We start from the raw sequence: 20493 nt of genomic DNA, 5'->3' as shown, positions 1-20493 counted from the left end.
ATCTCCTTCAGTCTCCTCTGAGCACAAGCTACAGCTCCACAAAAAAATTCCACGTTAATCACAACCCAGGCTCAGCAGAGAGCACAGAGAGCAAGGCTGAACTCCTGCCCAAGGGAGAAACATCAGCCAGCTGGCTCTGCTTTGATTTCTACCCCTCAAGATCACAGAAAGGCTGAGGCTGGAAGGGACTTCTGAGAGTACCATCACACAGATCACTTCTGAGCAGTTTTCAGTGGATAATTTCAAACCACTGATGACCTGCACTGCACTGCAGTGGTTAGGACAACTGGAGGCCTCACCTGCCCCAGCTCACACTCAGAAGACAAGCGTGGCCCTGCACTGGTGTGACTCTGGACAAGCCACTTACAGAGGCCCTGGATTAATTAGGAACTGGGGCTTTAAATGTGACTCTCTGCCCCACCACAGCCCTGGCAGACCTCGTTGGCTCCCTGCCAAATAGTTCAAGCACCTATTAACCAAGGAGAAGGTAAAGAGCTTGGGCTGTAACGTGCTGGATTTCAGCCCAGCAGGTTCAAATCTCCTAACCCACAAGAGCAGCTTATCTGTGTTTGGAGGTCAAAGACCTCGACAAAGCCCTGCTAACAGGTGCATGCTGGCACAAACCCCAGTGCTGGGCTCTCCAGATTACAGAGGTTCCTTAGTTCCTAACAAGTGGGGCAAAAGGGCTACCAAAGCCACCAGTGACACACTCAGGGCTGGCTTGGCTCTGCTTATGCTGATTTATTTGGGGAAACAAGACACTGAGTGCTGACAGGAGCCAGAACTGAATGCAGGATACAGCTTGGCTACCCTGCTCTTCCAAAACTAAACCCCCAGACTCACAGTACTCCTTCACTGTAGAACCAAACTCTGCCTCAGACACAGCACAAAGCAAAGCTCATGAGCTGCATCAGATGTTTCCCAGTGAGTGGGCTGAAGGAAACAGGAATGTTTGTGTCAGATGTGGGACAGTCTGGAGACTGGAGATTCCTGCTTCAGTCCCACATGGGGCCTGGGTGCAATGGGAGCTGCCTCCTCATGCCCAGCCTGAAACCTTCGACCATTAATTTCCCCATGTGCTTCTCCAAGGCAGCTCAAGAGCATCCCTGTGTTAGGCTGGATCAAACATGGGCCTATGTCTCCATTCAGCAGGACATTTGGGATGGGATAATGGTGATGTTTTCAAGTGCACATTCCAGCATGACCAAGCCTGAGCTGTTCCTGTTCCAGAAAAGGAGAAGAGACAACAGTGCAAACTTTCCCATATTCAGGTACTCCTGTGTTAGATCTGGGCTGAGATACACACAAAGCAATGTCTATATGCCCTAGATTCCACTGCTGATACTGCCAACAAAAGCTAAATTACAAGGGTTTTCCTGTAGCCAGGCTGCCAGTCAAACAAGTTTGGGAAGGAGGGAAATAATATTACACACATGCTCCAAGTCTCCTCCTAAGCACCGTCAGGCTATAATTGTAGCTTACTCTTATTACTGATCACATCTAATTGATGTTGAGCCATCCTTTAGCCATCAGGAAAGTTACACTGCCTAAGCTCTTGCCTTACTTTCACTAACTCATCCTGCCCAAAGTTTTTAGCATTTCTTGAGGGAAAAGGCAGAATGGCCACGGAAGTTCACAAAACTTCTCAAGAACAGCCCCAAACTGTGCAGGGGGAAAGTTTAGGCTTGACCTTAGAAAGAAGTTCTTCACAGAAAGAGAGATTGCTCATTGGCATGGGCTGCCCAGGCAGGTGGTGGGGTCGATGTCCCTGGAGGTGTTTAAGAGGAAACTGGATGAGGCACTTAGTGCCATGGTCTAGTTGATTAGTTAGGGTTGGGTGATCAGTTGGTGATCCTGGAGGTCTCTTCCAACCTGGTTGATTCTGTGCAAACATCCACCAACTCCCTTCTCAACTCCACACCTTTGCATCTGACCCAAGGAGGTTTCACTTGCAGGTTAAAACACATGACCTCAGGAAAACAAATTGCAGCCTAGCCTGCACTATGCACTGCTGTGATGTCAGAAGCAGCTGGCATGGCCTTGAAGACCACTGACAGCATTTAGCAAAGGACTTTTCCACCCTTGCTGGCTGAAGCAGCAGCACCACTCGCAGCATGTAATTAAGCCACTGAGTTTCCGTTGTTTTGAACGTGACCTACCTTTCTTCCTCTTTACTCAGCTATGGCCAAAGCTAATCTCTGCTCATCACAATCCTCCTGTTTTGAATCAACCCATCTCCATCTATGCAAATCTGAGAGGGGAAATGCTCACAACCCAGCTGCCATTCCTGACAGCTCGAACGCTCCTGCGCAACGTCTCTGCCGGGCTCACGCTGCTCTGTTTGAAGTCAGCTTCGACAGGTTTGCACACACAAACTTTTCATCAGCCTCATTTCCTCCAGCTTCAGCTGCACAGCACTGCCATCAGCAGAGAACCATTAGGGCCGGAAAAGACCTTTTGGATCATTGAGCCTAACTGTAACCCAACTAAATCATACAGTGAAGTGCTACATCTCCACACTTCTTCTGCACCTCCAGGGATGGTGACTCCACCACCTCCCTGAGCAGCCTCTTCCAATCCCTGACCACTCTTTCAGCAAAGAAATTTGCCCTAATACCCAATCTAAACTTTCCCTGACACAGCTTAAGCCCATTTCCTTTCTTCCTATCACTAGTTAGCATCAGCAAGTGACACCTTAACAAAAACACCTTGGCATGGTGTGAAAGTTTTCCACATCAGCACCTTCCTGCATTTTCTTTTTTCCTGTTGATTTGCTTCAAGTCAGCCTTTCTTTCTTTCTTTTCTTTCTTTCTTTCTTTTCTTTATGTCCCTATTTTTAACAGAACAAACATTGTTGCTTCTTTTAGCTCTGATTCACAACTTGAGATTTTAGGGTGTCAGGTAATGATAGGACTAAGGGAAAAGGACCAAAACTACAAGTGGGTAGATTCAGATTGGATGTTAGGAAGAAGTTCTTCCCCATGAGGGTGGTGAGACACTGGCACAGGTTGCCCAGGGAGGTGGTGGAAGCCTCATCCCTGGAGGTTTTTGCAACCAGGCTGGATGTGGCTCTGAGCAACCTGCTGTAGTGTGAGGTGTCCCTGCCCATGGCAGGGGAGTTGGAGCTAGATGATCCTTGAGGTCCCTTCCAACCCTAACAATTCTATGACTACATAGACTGGTCTCTGTCTTCTATGGCTGGTACCTGGCTCTCTATACCCAGGCATAGCCTCTGGATGCGTCCAAGCTGTCAGTCACCCAAGCTACACGGTGTGACCAGCCAAGGCTCAGCAGTTCAGGCTCAGTCCCATGCACAGAGGATGTGCTCAGGCTGAGTTACCTGGCCAAGTGAGTCACTGGTTTAGCAGGCGGAGCAGAACTTTAAATGGAAATGAGCTCACACTCTTTTGTCAAGAGTCTCAGCAGCAAATGCATTAGGCAAAGCTCTCACATTTGCTAGAAGTGAGATTTGAACCAATGAAAAATCTGCAGCTACTAAACTTGTCACAGTATTCCCATGAACTGCTCAGTAACTGAGAAGTGGACTGGCTGGAAGCAGAGAGGCTGGGCAGCCACCCTCCCATTGTTACAAATAATTGGGATTGTCTCAAGGCTCTCAATTAAGATAACAAACTAATTCTTGTGGTCTGGTCTTGTCCAAGTATTTTGGATATTCTGTTTCTGAGGGTCCAAGGAATGCTATTGTTTTGTTTACCAGTGAGGTAAACCAGTAGATCTGCATGATGAATCCTCACATAATCACCCTCTGAGTCAGATCAAATTGGAGCTCCGTCTCAGACTGCAATATTCATCCTCCTCTTATTATTTATTGGGGGGCTGCATTTGCCAGACACAATATTTTCCAGAAGGGAAAGTAAGCTCCAGAACCCAAACCACTGGGAATGCTGCCTGCCTCTAACCATGCACGCTGCCCCTCAGCCTTATCAAAGCAGTCGAGAGGCTGCTGCACTGGGTTGGTTCAGATGAAAAAAAGCAAAGCCAGGGAAAAGATGCTTTAAAAATGTTATTTATGAGATGTGAAAAAGTTGCTTTCTCCCCTCCAAACCAGAGTGCTAAATACCAAAGAGGCTGTGAAGGGGGTGGCCTCTATTACACAACAAATAGCTGTGTGCTTTGGGTAGATTAATTCCATTGAACGTTTTGGTTAAGCACACAAACAACCAGCACAGCTCTTTTTTGTTGTTTTGTTTTGGGGGCTTTTTTTTGGTGTGTGTGGCTTCATATGCAAGCCAGAGAGAGAACAAAAGGCATTCAACCCAACCAATTTGGGTTTATAAACAGATTAATTTTAAGAGCGCTATGTGGACGCTTAAAAATGAATTTGAAGCAGCCAACCTTTGCAGTGCGGAGCCCAAGTTCACTCCATCCAAAGCCAGCCACAGATCCAGATGCAAGCTGTCACAGACACTTCTCTGGAGAGCTTGTGAAGTTAAAAGTCAGTGTTTCCTATTAATTAATAATTATTTTCAGCTGCCCTGGCAAGTGATTAGAACAAAAGTGTCTGCCTTTAATGTTACAGTAGGAAAGATTCCCCCTTCGCAGGCCCCGAGTGCCAAGCGGGCATTGCCTCACTGGCAGCAAGGTGCAATTTGGGAGTGCTTGGAACAGCTGTAGGCAAACAAGATGAACAGATACTGTACCTGCCACTGCAATGATTTCCATACCATGGCCATTAAAAATCACCCACCCAGCAGTTTCAAAGGAGCATCAGCTGGGATAATTGAAGCAACACTTCCCATGTCCATGGAGTACCACGCTAGGAATCATAGAATCATTTTGGTTGGAAGAGACCTTTCAGATCATCAACCCCAACTGTTAACCCAGCACTGCCAGGTCACCACTAAACCATGTCCCTCAACACCACATCTACACAGCTTTGAAATGCCTCCAGGGATGGGGACTCCATCACTGCCCTGGGCAGCTTGGTCCGGGCCTGGACAGCCCCTTCAGGGGAGATGTTTTCCTTGAAGACCAACCTAAACCTCCCCTGGTGCAACTTGAGGCCACTTCCTCTCATCCTATCACTTGTTACTAGGGAGACCAACACCTACATGGCTCCAGCCTTCTTTCAGGGAGTTGTAAGCAATGAGGCCTCTCTTTAGCCTCCTTTTCTCCAGGCTAAACCATGCCAGTTCCTTCAGGCCCTCCTCAGGAGACCTGTTCTCCAGACCCTTCACCAGCTGCATTGCCTTTGAGCACCTCAATGTCCTTCCTGTAGTGAGTGGCCCAAAACTGAACCCAGGATTCAAGGTGCATCCTCTCCAGTGCTGAGTACAAGGGGACAATCACTTCTCTGGTCCTGCTGCCCAGCCTAATTAATTGTTCTGCCCAGCAGCTATAGTTCACCTCCTTCACTGTTTAAAGCATGGAACAAGAGGGGGAAAAAAAAAAGGAAGGGCTGCATTATGGAAAATTGTGGCACCTAATGTGGGGAAGGAGGGAGGGAAGAGTGCAAGCAGGCAGGCTTCAGAGAACTGCAATGTTTTTCCCCTCTGTCCCCAGACAACACCAAACCTGTGAAGGCCAGCTCCTGCTGCAGCACACACAAGACATTTCAAGGAAATTGTAAGGCAAGCCACTAGGATTTTGCCCTCTTACCACTGAGATAATTGAAGGCACAACCAGAAGGAAGCCATCACCAATTCCACTAAGACCTGGCACTGCAATTTCTTAGTGCAGGGCATTCAACCACTAAGTTAAGCTCCTTTTCCAAATGACATTCTTGCCATTATGGCTATGGTCCCTGTGATTTCCTCCACAGCTGCCAAGCATAAATTTGTATCCAATGAACCAAAGATGGATGGTTCCCAGAACGAGAGCAGATCCCCCAAACTGGCAAAGGAACTGCCTGGGTGGTTCAGCAAAGACCATGGCTCAGCAGAAAGGTGGAAGTCCTTCGTGTGCCCCCGTGTCGAAAGGCGTCAAGATGCAAAGTGTAGAAAGGCTGCTGATTAAAAATGAGACACCCTCTTTCTGCTGCCTTCACAGCCTCATCATGAATATTGACAGATTTTTCTACAGCTCAATATAATGGAATCTCATTCTGACAGGGAAATGAAACAGAAAAAAAGGCTGGTGACCAAGAAGTGGGTTTGGCATTGATTACGCACCGTGAAAGTGCGTTCTGCTGCTCTGCGTGAAGCAGGCAGAGCAGTGCAAAGCAAGACTTCAGGACCATGAGACAGTAGTTTTCATGACACAAAGGTCCTCAAGTGACTCCATCACCCACTCCCTGAATAAAACAGCAGTGCTGGTGATTAGGTTTTCCACAACACAACCTCCTCCACCCAGAATGAGAAGTACCTGCACGAGCTGTGCCACCATGTCCTGCAGGACCTCCCAGTCCATCCCAGCTGAGTGAGGCCCAGGCCTAGGATCTGCTGCAGAGGAAGAAGCTCTGAAGTGATTTTTGTAACCAAAGGTCTCCTTAAGCAATGTGCTGCAAGGATTAAATTCACCCCTGCAGGTGCACTGCTGACTCCAAGGAGCAGAGGGTGACACCAGAGGTGCCAGACGTCTTGCTTCACAGGTGAAAGCCACCACACCACCACGTTCATGGCCAGGGCAGAAAGGAAAGCACAGTGGGGGCTGCAGGATGGTGAGTGAATGAGAAACCTGGGTGAGATCAAGAATCCAGCTCTGTCATTTCACTCCCCACAAAGTATTTTTCTCCTGAGCCCCACCTTCTCTGGTTTTTTTCATTCTTCTCGTTTCCCTCTGCCCTCCTCTGCACCCTTCTCTCACTGTTTTCCCACTGGGCTGCCCAGCTGGTGGTAACAGCCAGCAGAAACAACAGAGGCTGAGGGAGAAGCTGTGCAAAGAGGGTGACAGAGTGCTCCAGGATGAGGGGTTCAGTCACACTCACCGTGCAGTTACTCACCGTGCAAGCTGCAAGAGAGAGACGGCCGTGGAGAGCAAGGGGCAGGGTCAACCTCAGCTCCAGTCAGCTCAGGTCAAGCATTAGCTAAAAGAAAAGATGCAAATTAAATAGTCTGCAGGTAAGGGACAGTGACAGTGGAAATAGTGAACAAGCCAAATAAACTTCCTGGGTCATGCTGGCACTTCAGAGCTCTAGGACCACTCTCACAGCCTGTTCTGTACCTCCCATCTGCCTTGCTGTGATTCATATAACCCTTACAATGAGTGAAGGGAGCTTATTTTGCACTGTGGAAAAACTCCAGTGAGGCTGTGAGTACACAGGGCTGACAGAAATCAGCCCTCTGAAGTGCAGATGATTTTAATTACAGCTCTAAGAGCACGTAAGGTGCAGCTTACTGCCAGACAGTTTCCACTCTGGTCTTTAATCCTGAGTGGTGAAGGTCCTCATGAATCTAGGTGAAAGAATTACACACTGTCTTTTCTGCGGCAGTTTGGACACTACTGACCCTCAGCAGCCAATCTCCAACGTGCACAAGGAGAATTGCACACCCCTGGGTGAGGGAAGACATCCCCAGCTTCTGCACATGCACCCTCTCTGTGTCTGTTCCTGCCAGGGAGAGGTTTAGTGAGCAGCACTGTTGATTTCCACACATCCCCCCTCCCAGCCTGGCTTTCTTTCAAAGAGGACCTAACTTCTAGTAGTTTTTAAGACATGCATGTGACAAAGTCCAAGCAATCCTCCAAATTCTGATAGGTGCAAATGTATCATAGAATGGCCCAGGTTGGAAAGGACCTCAGAGATCATCTACTCCAACTCCACCACCATGGGCAGAGAGATCTCTCAACTAGACTGGGCTGCTCAAGGCCTCATCCAGCCTGGCCTTCAATAATCCCAGGAAGGAGGCTTCCACAACCTCCCTGGGCTATCTATTCCAGAGTCTCACCACCCTTGCACTGAAGAACTTCTTCCTCAGCTCCAGTCTAACCCTGCTCTCCTTAGCTTCAAACCATTCCCCCCCTGTCCTGTCTCTACACACACTTATGAAAAGTCCCTCTGCATCCTTCCTGGAGGATCCCTTCAGGTATTGGAAGACAGCTCTAAGGTCCCTCTGGAGTCTCCTCTTCTCTAGGCTGAAGTCTTCTCTCTGGGCTGACTGCCTGTATCACACAGAGGCTTTTACCCTTTGCACTGGGAATACAATGGGTAGTAGCAACTTGTTCACACACTTGTTCCCACAACAACTTTGTTTTACTGTACCTGTTGGCCTGTATTAGTGAAATGCTGCCAGGATTAAGGCTTTAAACATCTCCTGTGGAAAGTGCTGGTTTAAAACCTGACACATTTTGGCAGTGTCAAGCGCAGTGAAGTCAAGCTCCTTCAATCTCCAACCCTAACACAGTGTTTGCCTGCCTCTCTCTCTCTTCTAAGTGCTTTTAATCCACAGAAATACGATGAAACCCACAAGGAAATCCATCCCTTTAATCTTCATATAATTGCTCCTTAATTCATACACATAAAAAACCTGAACTGCACAGAACTCCTCTCCAGGTACCTGTTTGCATAGCTGTCTCTGAAAGGAGTTTTGTACTCTTTTGTGTTCTTTAATCTATTGTTTAGAGGAACTGGTTTGTGTTCGAGTTCACACTTAAAACTTAATTACTTGAATCCTAGAGACATGAAAGGCCGGGGGGGAGGGAGGAATAAATAAATAATCATCTCATTTGAAAGTGCTCTTCCACAAGCTAATTTGATGGCATAACTTGAAAGTACAGAAATCTGCAACCTACTTCTGAGCATCTGAAACTTTTTTACCTCTCAGGTTTACTGTGACATTTTGAAATGTCAGCAGCACCGTCTCGAAACCAGAAGCTGCAATGCTTCCTATCTGCTGTAATTCAGCAATTCACTCTACGTGTGATGGGGTGCTCTAAGAACCTCTGTGCATGAGGACAGGCTGAGGGAGCTGGGGCTCCTTAGCTTGGAGAAGAGGAGCCTGAGGGGTGACCTCTTTCAGGTTGATAAAGATGTGCAGGGCAGGGTCAGGAGGCTGGAGCAAGGCTCTGCTCAGAGATGTCTCCATAATAGGACAAGGGGCAATGGGGGCAAGCTGGAGCAGAGGAACATAAGGAGAAACTTCTTCCCTGTGAGGGTGACAGAGCCCTGGAGAAGGTTGCCCAGAGAGGCTGTGGAGTCTCCTTCTCTGGAGACATTCAAACCTGCCTGGATGTGTTCCTGTGTGACCTGCCCTGGGTGATCCTGCTGAGAGGGAGGTTGGACTCAATCTCCACAGGTCCCTTCCAACCCCTAACACTCTGTGATACCTTTTCTCATCCTGAGGAAAGAAAAAAAACCCTAATAAATTCAAGAATCTCTTTCCTATCCAAACAAACAGAGACTGCCAAAATCAGTGGCTAAAGGCACTGTCCAAAAGCCCTTATCCTGATACAGCCACAAACTTTGAGTCCATTTGTTTGGTTTTGAGGGACAGAGGAATTCATTTGCCCTGAAATGCACTTTTGCTACATCAAGAAATTAACACTGCTTTCTCAGCAGAGTAATTCTGCTTTGCTGGGAGGCTGAAGCTGGAAAAAGTGGTAGCACTTACCAGAGATGCACTCAATCCCCACAGCATCCTTTTGCAGCAGCGGAGCAGCAGCACCCGGGGAGCCCTCACCAACACCAACACCGCTCTCTCTGGCATCATTTGATAATCAGCACTGCTCATATCAGACTCAGACACAAACAGGAAGCCAGTTCCAACATTTACACATGGTAGCATTTGAATAAACACATTCTGTAAGCCTCTCATAAAGCTGCAAGGCTCTTGGGAGAGCTTTACCTTCACCCAAACCAACTCTGAGAACTTCCTACTTAGAGTAGGAATTAAACGGTTTCGTCTCCCACAGCAAAAGTTGCCCTTGAGCTGGAAATAAAGACAGACTCAAACTTCAGTTTATTTTTTAATAAAGTTTAAATAGTTAAAATAAGAGGAAAGAGTATGCTTTTTAAAGCCAAGCTACTTCTTTGTTCCATGCTAGGCCTTAAAAGTTTGATTTCCTAGCAAACATGGGCCACGAGAAAACAGCTGAACACTTCAAATGCTGGTGTAGAATAAACTATCCAGTGACTTATTCCAGCTTACCTTAAACCAAAGGAAACAGACTTCACAGTTTTTGAAATGCACTGCTGCTTATCCTGATTAATGGAAAAAGTTATCCCTACAAAAAGACCTAATTTTTATCTTTTTAATATGAAGAGTCTACAAAACCTTTGCTCTGCCCATTGGCAGGGCTTGGAAATCCTCCAGGCTGTTAAGATGTGTCTGCCTGAGGAGGGTTTACAAATGCCACTCCAACAGTGTAAGAAAAGCTCCACAAACAGAACTGGAAATGAGAAGAACTCAGGCAAATGATCCCACCACAAGGATATTCTGTTTCAGTTCTGCAGGAGCAGAGAGCAGCACGGTTTGCTTTGTTTTAAGAACTCTTTCTGACCCACAGAATGCAGCACAGGTTTAGCTCTTACCCTCTCCCTTCCATTTCCTTAATGCTATTTACATTAAAACACTAATTTGTCTACTGACTTTTTCTGCCCTTAAGGCTTTACCCCCCTCCCCCAGCCTTAATTTCATCCTTCACTCAAGGAGATCCTTCCCCTCTTGTTTCTTAAAGAGGTTTTTGTTTGATTGATTTTCATTTGCTTTTCTTTTTTTTTCAGATACAGGTAAGGATCCAACCATAAAGGGAGCATGGGAACAGCACTGGGAGCTACTGGGGCATTTGCAGGCCAAGACTTTCAGTAGGAAATTGAACAGCTATTATTCTTTGTAAGAAAAATGTCATGCTGGCTTAATGCTTGCTAATATTTGACATATCTGATATAGGTCTACTATCAACATAGTCTTGTGCCACCAAGAGCCACAAAGTGCAGAGTAAAGCAACAGAGCACGAGGTTTGACACACACAAAAAACTGAATTCAAAAGGTAGAGTCCCAGCAGCAGCTGCAACGGTAACAAATAGTTAGAAACCAAAGCAGTCCAATAACTTAAAAATACAGCTCCTAAAGTGTGTGTGTGGGGGGAATAAATATATAAATCTGTGCAATGAGATTAGAAGCTTCCAAATTTCACACTGATTGCTCAGGGGACCACAGGAGAAAACTGAAATCAGGAGGTAAGGAAGTATTAGGTGGGAAATGGCTTTCCACAATTCCAAGTGATTAAAAAGCAATACATCTGTTCACCATTCCAGCATTGGAACTGGTTTCCAAGCCTATGGGAAAAACCAGCAGGATACAATAATTTGCAACATCCATTTCCTCCTCCCTTTTTGCCTTCGACTTTTCAAACTAAATTAAGAAAATATTCTTGGGGGGAGGGGGGGAAGAGGTAAAAAAGAAAAGAAAATTAGATGAGCACAAAGCAATGCCATGACAAATTACCCCACACCACTGCTAGCCTAGGAAAAGTGGTTTGAATGCCAGAGTGGAGCATTCAGTGACAGCACACAGAGCAAAAAGGGATGTGTAGATGCTGAGGTCAGGGCACGTTCTTTAAATGACAAAACATGCTGGCTGGGTTGACTTGAAAGAAACCAAGCAACAAAACCTCTCTCACTGCTTGTTATCAAAGTGAAGGGGAAAAAGAAAAGCAGCTCATTTGCATACCAATAGACGTACTGTAAACATGAAGTTCTCATTAAGGAAAGCTGGGTTTACAGTAATCTGATCCGGTACAGAAAGCCATTGGTAACCCAACCTCGGCGGTGCCCTAACTTGCTAGAAAATTAAACCAACGTTTCCACTCTCCCAAGTCGAAACACTGCTGCTTTAGGAAACAGCCCTGTTTATTTGTTAACCAGAAATACAATCAAGTGGCACATTTCCATCTGACAGTTGCAGCTTGGCTCTATTGTACAAGAAAACAGCAGGCTTGCAGCGGAGGTCCTGTGAATTCCTTCGTATCGCAACTGGTTTAATGACAGCGGTGAAGAAAAGCGGCGATGACGCAAAAGAAGATGAGCCCCGATGGCCCTTATCTGGGGATAGGATCTCTCTTCCTGTTTGGCTTGCAGCAGTGAGGACTTCTTGTTTTGTTTCGGGGTTGTTCTGTTGGGTTTGGGGTTTTTGTGTGTGTGTGTGTGTGTGTCTTTTTCTTCTGGTCAGGCTCTGCCTCAGTCAAGACTGGGAGAAGCAAGGAGTCGATGTGGCCTTGCGGTTCCGGCTGGAGAGCGATCCTCGTGCCAGCGCTGCCGAGTTTCAATCGGTAGGTCGGGGAATGATACTAATGTGGAGAAAATTATCTGGATAGCTCATATGTTCACTTAGCCACTGTAAGGGTGTTTCCAGCATTGGCTCAATTCCATGAATCATCACTTGAGTCTTCTGCTCTCCATCTAATTCAAAGGGGAAAATAAAAAGAGAGAAGCCGCTGGTATAGTGCTCAAAGATCACAGAAAGATGAAGCATAGACAGAATTTATGGTGTGTTTAATTGGTGTTACAGGGCTTCAACACTCAACAGAATGAGAAGCAGGAAATACCAGTATGGAGAAAGCTGAGATTTCTGTCACCTGAAAGAGAAACTTGGAGTTAATTCCAAGAAGGGAAAAAAAAAAGGGGTTAAAATGAAACTTAATGAAAGTGTCACTCCTCTGTATCAGTTGCAAGTTTTCCCTCTCTACAGTGATCACAGCTTGGCATTAGCACAGTTAAGGCACAGCCATCTCACCGAGCTCTAAACCAGATGAATTTTACAGGCTTGCGACGTTGAGCTTCAGACCTCACCTGGAGTACTGTGTCCAGATCTGAAGCCCCCAACACAAGAGAGACATGGACCTGCTGGAGCGGGTCCAGAGGAAGGCCACAGAGATGCTCAGAGGGCTGGAGCACCTCTCCTATGAAGACAGGCTGGAAGAGCTGGGGCTGTTCAGCCTGGAATAGAGAAGGCTCCAGGGAGACCTTAGAGCTGCATTTCAATATCTGAAGGGGACCTCCAGGAAGGCTGGGGAGGGACTGTTCAGAAGAGCCTGTGGGGATAGGGTGAGGGGCAACGGTTTGAAAACGGTGCAGGGGGGGATTTAGGTTGGACATCAGGAGGAAGTTGTTCACAATGGGAGTGCTGAAATACTGGAACAGGTTACCCAGGGATGTGGTTGAGGCCCTACCTCTGGAGACATTCACAAGATCAGACTTGATGTGTCCCTGAGCAGCCTGCTCTGGTTGGAGGTGACCCTGCTGACTGCAGGGGGAATCAGACTTTTGAGGGTCCCTTCCAACCCAATGCAATCTGTGACTTTGAACTTCCTAAAACATGCTAATAAAGCTGGAGTCTGAATGCTGTGAGCTCCTGGGGAAGCTGGACTGCACACCCTGTGTCACACACGTGACTCACAAGCACTCCTGAAGTAATCTCGTTCTGCTAAGCATGATTTACCCAGTGCCCAGCAATATTTCAGCTTTCCTCAGGAGGCTGAGCTGGCACCAGCTTTTTCTCACTTGGTTTCATCTCCTGGCAGGGCCAAGTGAGCAAATGATTCCCAGTATGACAAGAATCCTTTCTAAGAATATTTCAATTCTTTTTATTTATACTTGTCCCGGAGGATGCAGGCACTTTGATCCTCTGACTCCAACGATGGGAACCAGCTAAAGCAACTGACAGCAACTGTCATGAAATGAACTGAACCACCCCCCCCCAGTGAAAATTTATTTCAGAGCCCCAAGAGGAGAAGAACATCTGAAATATGCTCCAAATAATGGTTAGAGTTTAAAAAAGAAAGTGGGCAGTGACCTCTCGCTGGTTTTATGCTGTATACTCTCTGCCACTCTCACGTGGACCTACCTCAGTGAAATCCACATTCAGTGCTCACTGTCTTCTCTAACTGGCATGTCATGACCCCCTCAGCTGCCTAGACTACAGAACAAGCCTCCTTGCTCCCCAAGAGTTGGCTTTGGAAGTACAGGTCCCATTACTGGCTCTTTCATGCAGTCACCCCAACTGTAACATAAACTTCTGGTTAACAGATAAAAATCATCTTTGTTTGGCAACCAAAAGCATTTGACAGCTGCCTGAAGAAGTTTGTATTACAACTGGGTATCTATGCCAGCACAGGTTAAATTAGACCAGAAGGAATCATCCCAGCACAACTATAGGGTGGGTAAGGAGTGGCTCAAAACTAGTCTGGAGGAGGACCCGGGGATGTCAGTTGATGAGAAACTCAACGGGAGCCAGCAATGGTCACTGGTAGCCCAGCAGGTAGCTGTGTGCTGAGCTGCATCCAAGGCGGGGAGAGCAGCAGCACAGGGAGGGGATTCTGCCCTTCTCTGGCTGCTCTTGGATGCTAGTCCAAACTAAACCTGATGCGCCTCTTGCTTCAAAATGAAACACAGCTCATCTGGGTTTCCCCATTCCCAGCTCCCTCTCCAACTTTGTCCCTTTCTCATACAAATCTATTTCCCCCCCTGCCTCTGTTCCTCAAGCTGAGAAAGTTTCAGAGGTCAAGGAAGAATTTACAGTTTAATTAAAGTCTAAATCTCTGCATTAGCATTGTTTGTGCTTTAGTATTATCTCTGACAAAGCAACACTTCTCCTTAATTCCTTTTCCCCTGGAGGTTTGACTAAAGAGATCTTATCTACCAATTCTGTATTTACTGTAGCCCTTCTTTCACAGAATCCATTGGGTTTACTTTAATTCTTCCCTCCTTTTGTTACAAAGGACCACAAACTCTCACTTAAGTCACATTTACCCAACCCTCTTCCTCAGTAACTTCCCTATCTTGAAACACACTGAGAGATGGCTGCTCTGCTTTGGGGAGCAAACACATGAAAACCATCAATGGAAAACATTCTTTTCTCAACAGCTGGCTAGCTTGAACCCAGCATTACCACCGGGATCTGAGTTCTGGATGGTTTGCTGGCTATCATGCAAGCTTCATTCACCTGGTTTATAGACGACTTGAAGCTTGAGAAGGGCAGATTTAGACTGGATATCAAGAAGAAACTCTACAGTGAAGGTGGGGAGACACTGGAACAGGTTGCCCAGGGAGGTTGTGGATGCCCCCTCCCTGGAGATGTTCAAGGCCAGGTTGGATGAGGCCGTGAGCAAGCTGGGCTAGTGGGAGGTGTCCCTGGTTGGACCTGGATGAGCTTTAAGGTTCCTTCCAACCCAAATCATTCTATGAATCTATGAATTACTGTTCACAGTCTTCAAAGCTGTAGCTGATTTTGTATGTCTCTTGCAACAGCAAGTGCTGTCCTTTCCCACCCCTTGTGCTAACAGAATGTCCTTTCGGCTGACAGGAGCGTACAGCATGTCGAACACAACATATATTTAAATGAGTGGTGTAAGATTTAAATGACTTAATGACAAAGAAGATTAATGCTTTTTTTTCAATGCCATTGGACCAGGCAAATGAGGGCAAATAACTCTGCTCACCTGGAGAGCTCAGGGGCCAGACCTGACAGCAGCATTGCTGTCAACATCCATTTCACAGTATTCAGTAATGTGGTTAAAAACCTCACCAGAATTTCCTCAAAACCAAGAAGTTCATTCCCCCCCCTTTTTTCCCCCCTTATAAATCATGATAGAGTTCCATGTAAACCCTCATAAGAACTAAAGATGAGTTTCCCCCCCCCCTCAGTGTTGCAAGTTAACCTCAGGAAGGAGAAGAGGAGATATCAGCAGAACAAAAGCACAGCAATACATCTTTCATAGGAAGATTTTATGATGTGTGTACACAGTAACTATTTCCTTCAAATCAGGCTATTTTTAGGTTACTAAAGTGATGCAAAAATACTAACTACTGGTTTGGCATTCACAAAAGAAAAGAACAGCCCAAAGCTCAAAACTAATTAAGTCATCTCCTAGCAGAGTGGCTGTCCCAGGATTATTTTCCTTTGCCTTCCTTGTGGAAATTCATGAATATAGAAGGCATTACAGCTCCCAAAGGTCGCTAGTGGCAAGTGAGAAGCACAAAATATAAAGGTTTTGGGGAAAATTTAACACCATTCCATCTCCAGAAGCAAATAACTCTGCTTACATGTTGTCTACTAAGCCATTTTTGAGACATTTCAGATCACTTAGTTTAGACACCAGCTCAAAGGCTGTGACATGTTTCTTTGCTCAGTGAGCAAGCTTAGCTCCAGAATGAATCCAACCACCCATAAATCAAACATTGACACTTTGCTTTTACTTATCTTCTGTAAAGAAAACATAATTAGAAATTAAAATGGATAGTTTTAGGCTTTTCATTTCATAGAATCACAGAACTGTTAGGGGTGGAAGAGACCTCAAGGATCAGCCAGTTCCAACCCCCCTGCCATGGGCAGGGATGCCTCACACTACCTCAGGTTGCTCAGAGCCACATCCAGCCTGGCCTTATAAACCTCCAGGGATGAGGCTTCCACCACCTCCCTGGGCAACCTGTGCCAGTCTCTCAGCACCCTCATAAACTCAAATCTAGTGAGAACATTTCTGCAATCCTTTCTGGCATGTGCATGTGTAACAGCAACCCAAGCACTCCAACAGAAAAACAACCTTGTGTTTCGAACCAGTCTTGCTTGCTCAGCTGAGTACTAACAGGTGCTCAATTCCTACACAGTTTTATGGGAAATGCCTGCAACAGAAAAAGGTGAGCTTGGTCAAGTCTCTTGGCCAATGATTCACAGATTCATAGCATGGTTTGAAGAGGAAGGGACCTTAAAGAACATCCAGTTCCAACTCCCATGACACAGGCACAGACACCTTCCAACTAGACCACACTGCTCAAGACCTCATCCAACCTGGCCTTGAACACCTCCAGGGAGGAGGCATCCACAGCCTCCCTGGGCAGCCTGATTGCTTGCTCTTTGAATGAGCTCAGCACAAGCACTTCAGACAGGGAATACCTCAAGTTCTCTTTACTGATATAAAATATTTTATAGGTAAGAAGTGGTAACTTCAAGGTCTAAGGCTCCCACAGGTTCCATTGAACAGGGTTTTTTAAGTGTATTTTAAAGAAATGGGAATAAAATCTCAGCATGAGTTTTCAGAAGCTTCACTCTAGCCCATTTCAGCCAACATATGCCAGGCTTTCCTCACTCTTCTGTGAATTCCACCCTGCTCTCCCAGTAGTGAGCTCTAGAAGTGACTCCTATTCCACAGCAATCCTAACATACTTTTTACCTCACTTTAGTTGGGTATAAACTACCAAACTCCTTATCCTCTCCCTTGATTTGGAATATTCATCAGCTCACACAGAAACACAGGTGATAGATTAGATCACAGGCAGCCAGACAGGCTGTTCAGTACCTCCTAACCAAGAGCTAGAACACACAAAGAATTCTGCAAAGGCAATGCTAAAATAGCCCAGCCACAACAAAAGGTCCTCTGACCTCAAAAACATAGAGGCTGATACGTGACATGAAAGCACAGGACTGGCTTTTCCTTCCTGCCTACATAGCCCACCAGCCCTGGGGAAAGCCACTGGTGGTGATGTCAGCTGGAGAACTCACAGGCAGAAATCCATGGTCAATAGGGCATTCAGAACAAGTCCTCAGAGTGATTCTGTATCTGGAATAAACACTGAGATCAAATCAAACAGTTGGCACGACTGAGCCTGAGGTCTCTTCCAACCTTAGTGATACTGTGATACTTCCCCATCCAACATCTAGCTGCAGGCAGGAAAAAAAATGAATTTGAAGGTGAAACTCTCATCAAGAAATATTCTTACACCCCTTCTCCAGTGCCTCAGCCCTGAAACCAGCAATAAACCTGTGCTGGGTCAGAAAAGACTGGGGTTAGCCACGGAAGCTTATAAGGAGTTTTGAGCCATATGCTGAAGTTTGGCTCTGCACACGTGAACCCAGTGGCAAAGTTCAGCGCAGATCCCGCTGCTGTTGCACGGGAGAAGCCCAGCACACAATGCACTGGCAAGGTGTGCATTGAAAGATAAGCACTTGAACGCGTGACAAATGGAGCTCAACTCATCCATGAGATGTTTTCCATTGTTGAGGGAGAGCTAAATCACTTTTAGGAGTTGTGGAGCTAGTTTGAACAGCAGGCGTCTTGACTTACAATAAGTTAACCCTTTCACACCCCACAACCTTAATTAGATTTAAGGTTTCCCTTCCCTCTAAACTGACTGTCAGAAATTAAGCTTTCTCTGTGTACAGCTAGGGAGCTAAATGTGATCAATATGGATCTTGAGAAAGAAATATTTGAGAAAGATTTCTCTCTATAAAGACAGATAGAAGGCAAATTCATTTGCTGCAAAAGACCTCTTGCTGCGAACAGTTTGAGAGGGCTTTTATAACGTCACTGTGTTCAAAATACTGTTATGTCCAAATTAAGCAGCATATTCTCTATACAATATTCCCTCTGCATGTGCACATCATCTACTTTTAAAGGTTTTTAATGGCATTCTTGAACTTTCAACCTCTCTTTTATTTCAAGTTCCTATAACTCGCATCGTGCCTGCAAATATTCCTCCATTCTCATGGCTCTCCATCTTTCGCAATTAACTTCCTTCAGCTCATCAGGCGATGAACTATTCCCAGCAAGCATCACTGCTGCTGCAAACTCACTGCCAGCACAGAGATCAGCACCTTTCTATCAGTTTTCACCAAGCCATAATGCTAATTGTTAGTTTATCTGTTTATCTGAATGCATCCAGAAGGGGACACTGGGGACACAATTACAGTTTTAAGACGTTTGCCTGAAAAGTGCAAAGTGATATACACAGATCAAAGGCTTAATGGTTGCTATTTCATCTTCTGTACCATCCCCAGTTTAACTGGAGAAAAACACACTGCTTGTGCCTCTTAAAGAAGTGGCTACTTGCAGCGATATTATGTTGATAGTTAACAAAGCAAACAACTTCCCATGCAAGCTACACGTGAAAACGGAGACGAGCTCTTCAATTAACCCCCCAAGGACGGACAGTTTTGTTCCATGTCTGACAAATTCTCCAACCCCTGCTAAGCTGATCAGTAAAAACTCAGCTAATTGAATCCATCGATGTGAAAAACCACAGGCTCAAGTCTGTACTGCATACATCAAGCTGAAGGATTTCTGCTTCAGCCACGGCGGTAATAGTCAGCGGGGTCAGGTCAAAGAGGGTTAAAGTGAGTCAGGATATAGCCAAAGGAATACATCAAACACTGATTTTTAAAAGGGCAATTAATCTTAGACAGAAATGCTTCCTGGGGAATGAGATCTCAATCTTAAGAGCACACTACATGATGTAGCAGTAAAAATGTACATATACAAGCTTAGAGAGCTTTCATCCTGTGATCACAAACAGAAGGGGAGTGCTGTTTATCAGAGAAATACAAACCCTTGCTCAAGTCCTTACATTAGCTTCTTCCGGGCCCTGACTCCTGCAAAAACAAATTCTCTAATGAGCAGGCAGGAGAGTTTGTACATGCAATAGGTTGGGGTCTTTTTTTCTGTTCATGTACTGTAAGTTCTTTGAAACAGCTAAGAGACTATCCAAAGATTTCCAGCACAGCACAATTCAATAACTTCATCTCGAAAAAATTCCGGAAGGGGTGGAGAGAGGAGGAGTGAGTGATGGAATATCTGAAGGGCTCTTTACACTGAAAAGGAACACCAGCAAATAAAGAAATACCTCCTCAAAACAGCTGCCCCTGTTCAGACTCCAGGCTGGAAGTGAATTTCCATCAGAAGCTCATTTTCCTTTTTGCACCCCACAGTATCACAAGAGAGAGCTTCAAAGCTGACAGGTTGTCTGACAAGCTTTGGAAGTCTGACTGGTGGCTTCAATATTTTTTTCAGTTCAGAAAGTATTTGCCCACCCTTCAGTAGAAGAGTAGATCTGTAAAGCTCACAGCACATACAGCATCTGCAAAGAGAACTTGCTAAGTTGGTGTAGTTAATCGGTTAGCAATGTTACCAAGTATCATAAGCTACCTGGACAAAAGAGTACCTGAAGGGGGCTGCAAGAGAGATAGGAAGGGACTTTTTACAAGGGCTTGTAGGTGTAGGGTGAGAGGGAATAGCTTGAAGGTTGAGATGGGTAGATTTAGACTGGAGATTAGAAAGAAATTCTTTACAGTGAGGGTGGTGAGACACAGGTTGTCCAGGGAGCTTGTGGATGCCCCCTCCTTAGAGGTGTTCAAGGCCAGGCTGGATGAGGCCCTGAGCAACCTGGGCTGGTGGAAACTACAATTTATTCACTGCATGTGAAATTACCAAAAGCTCTGATTAAAATGAGGTATTCAAGAAGGGGCTGCTGAATCCTTTGAGAAGAGAAGAGGATTCAGCAAACTGTTCATTAGTGGATTACTCTGCTTCATGCTGTTGGTAAGGTTCCTACTTTTCTTATCTTTCCTTTCTAGATCCTCTAGTTTTGTAAGTTCTCTTCTGTTTGGCTGTGTAAAATATTTATCTCATGGGAAAAATCAGGTTACACCTGTACCTGTACATCTGCATCAAGGCAGAACAGAACAAGACTGCAAGAGAGAAGCAAAGCAGATGGGAATGATTTTACTCAGTCCTTCCCTAAAGGTACAGTGCATATTCCTATTTTAAAAGCATAGATGTAGCTCATAAAATATGCCAGGATCCACTCTTTGAACCCCAGGCCAAGTGCCA

At 45.7% G+C, this 20493-nt stretch overlaps 1 protein-coding gene across 1 annotated transcript in view; it reads right to left on the bottom strand.

Moving 5' to 3' along the window:
* Window positions 1-11276: 11276 nt before the first annotated feature.
* ATG5 (autophagy related 5) overlaps window positions 11277-20493 on the bottom strand; it is a 40662-nt gene continuing 31445 nt past the window's right edge. Inside the window, exon 8 of the mRNA XM_054174094.1 lies at window positions 11277-12295. Coding sequence (XP_054030069.1) covers window positions 12159-12295 — 137 coding nt within the window. The 3' untranslated portion in view covers window positions 11277-12158. The remainder of the gene's footprint in view (window positions 12296-20493) is intronic.

The sequence above is a fragment of the Dryobates pubescens genome, chromosome 28, assembly GCF_014839835.1.
Source record: "Dryobates pubescens isolate bDryPub1 chromosome 28, bDryPub1.pri, whole genome shotgun sequence".
In the NCBI taxonomy this organism is placed as follows: Eukaryota; Metazoa; Chordata; class Aves; order Piciformes; family Picidae; genus Dryobates; species Dryobates pubescens.
The sequence above is the reverse complement of the archived record's forward strand: the minus strand, read 5'-3'. Positions and strand labels throughout refer to the sequence as shown.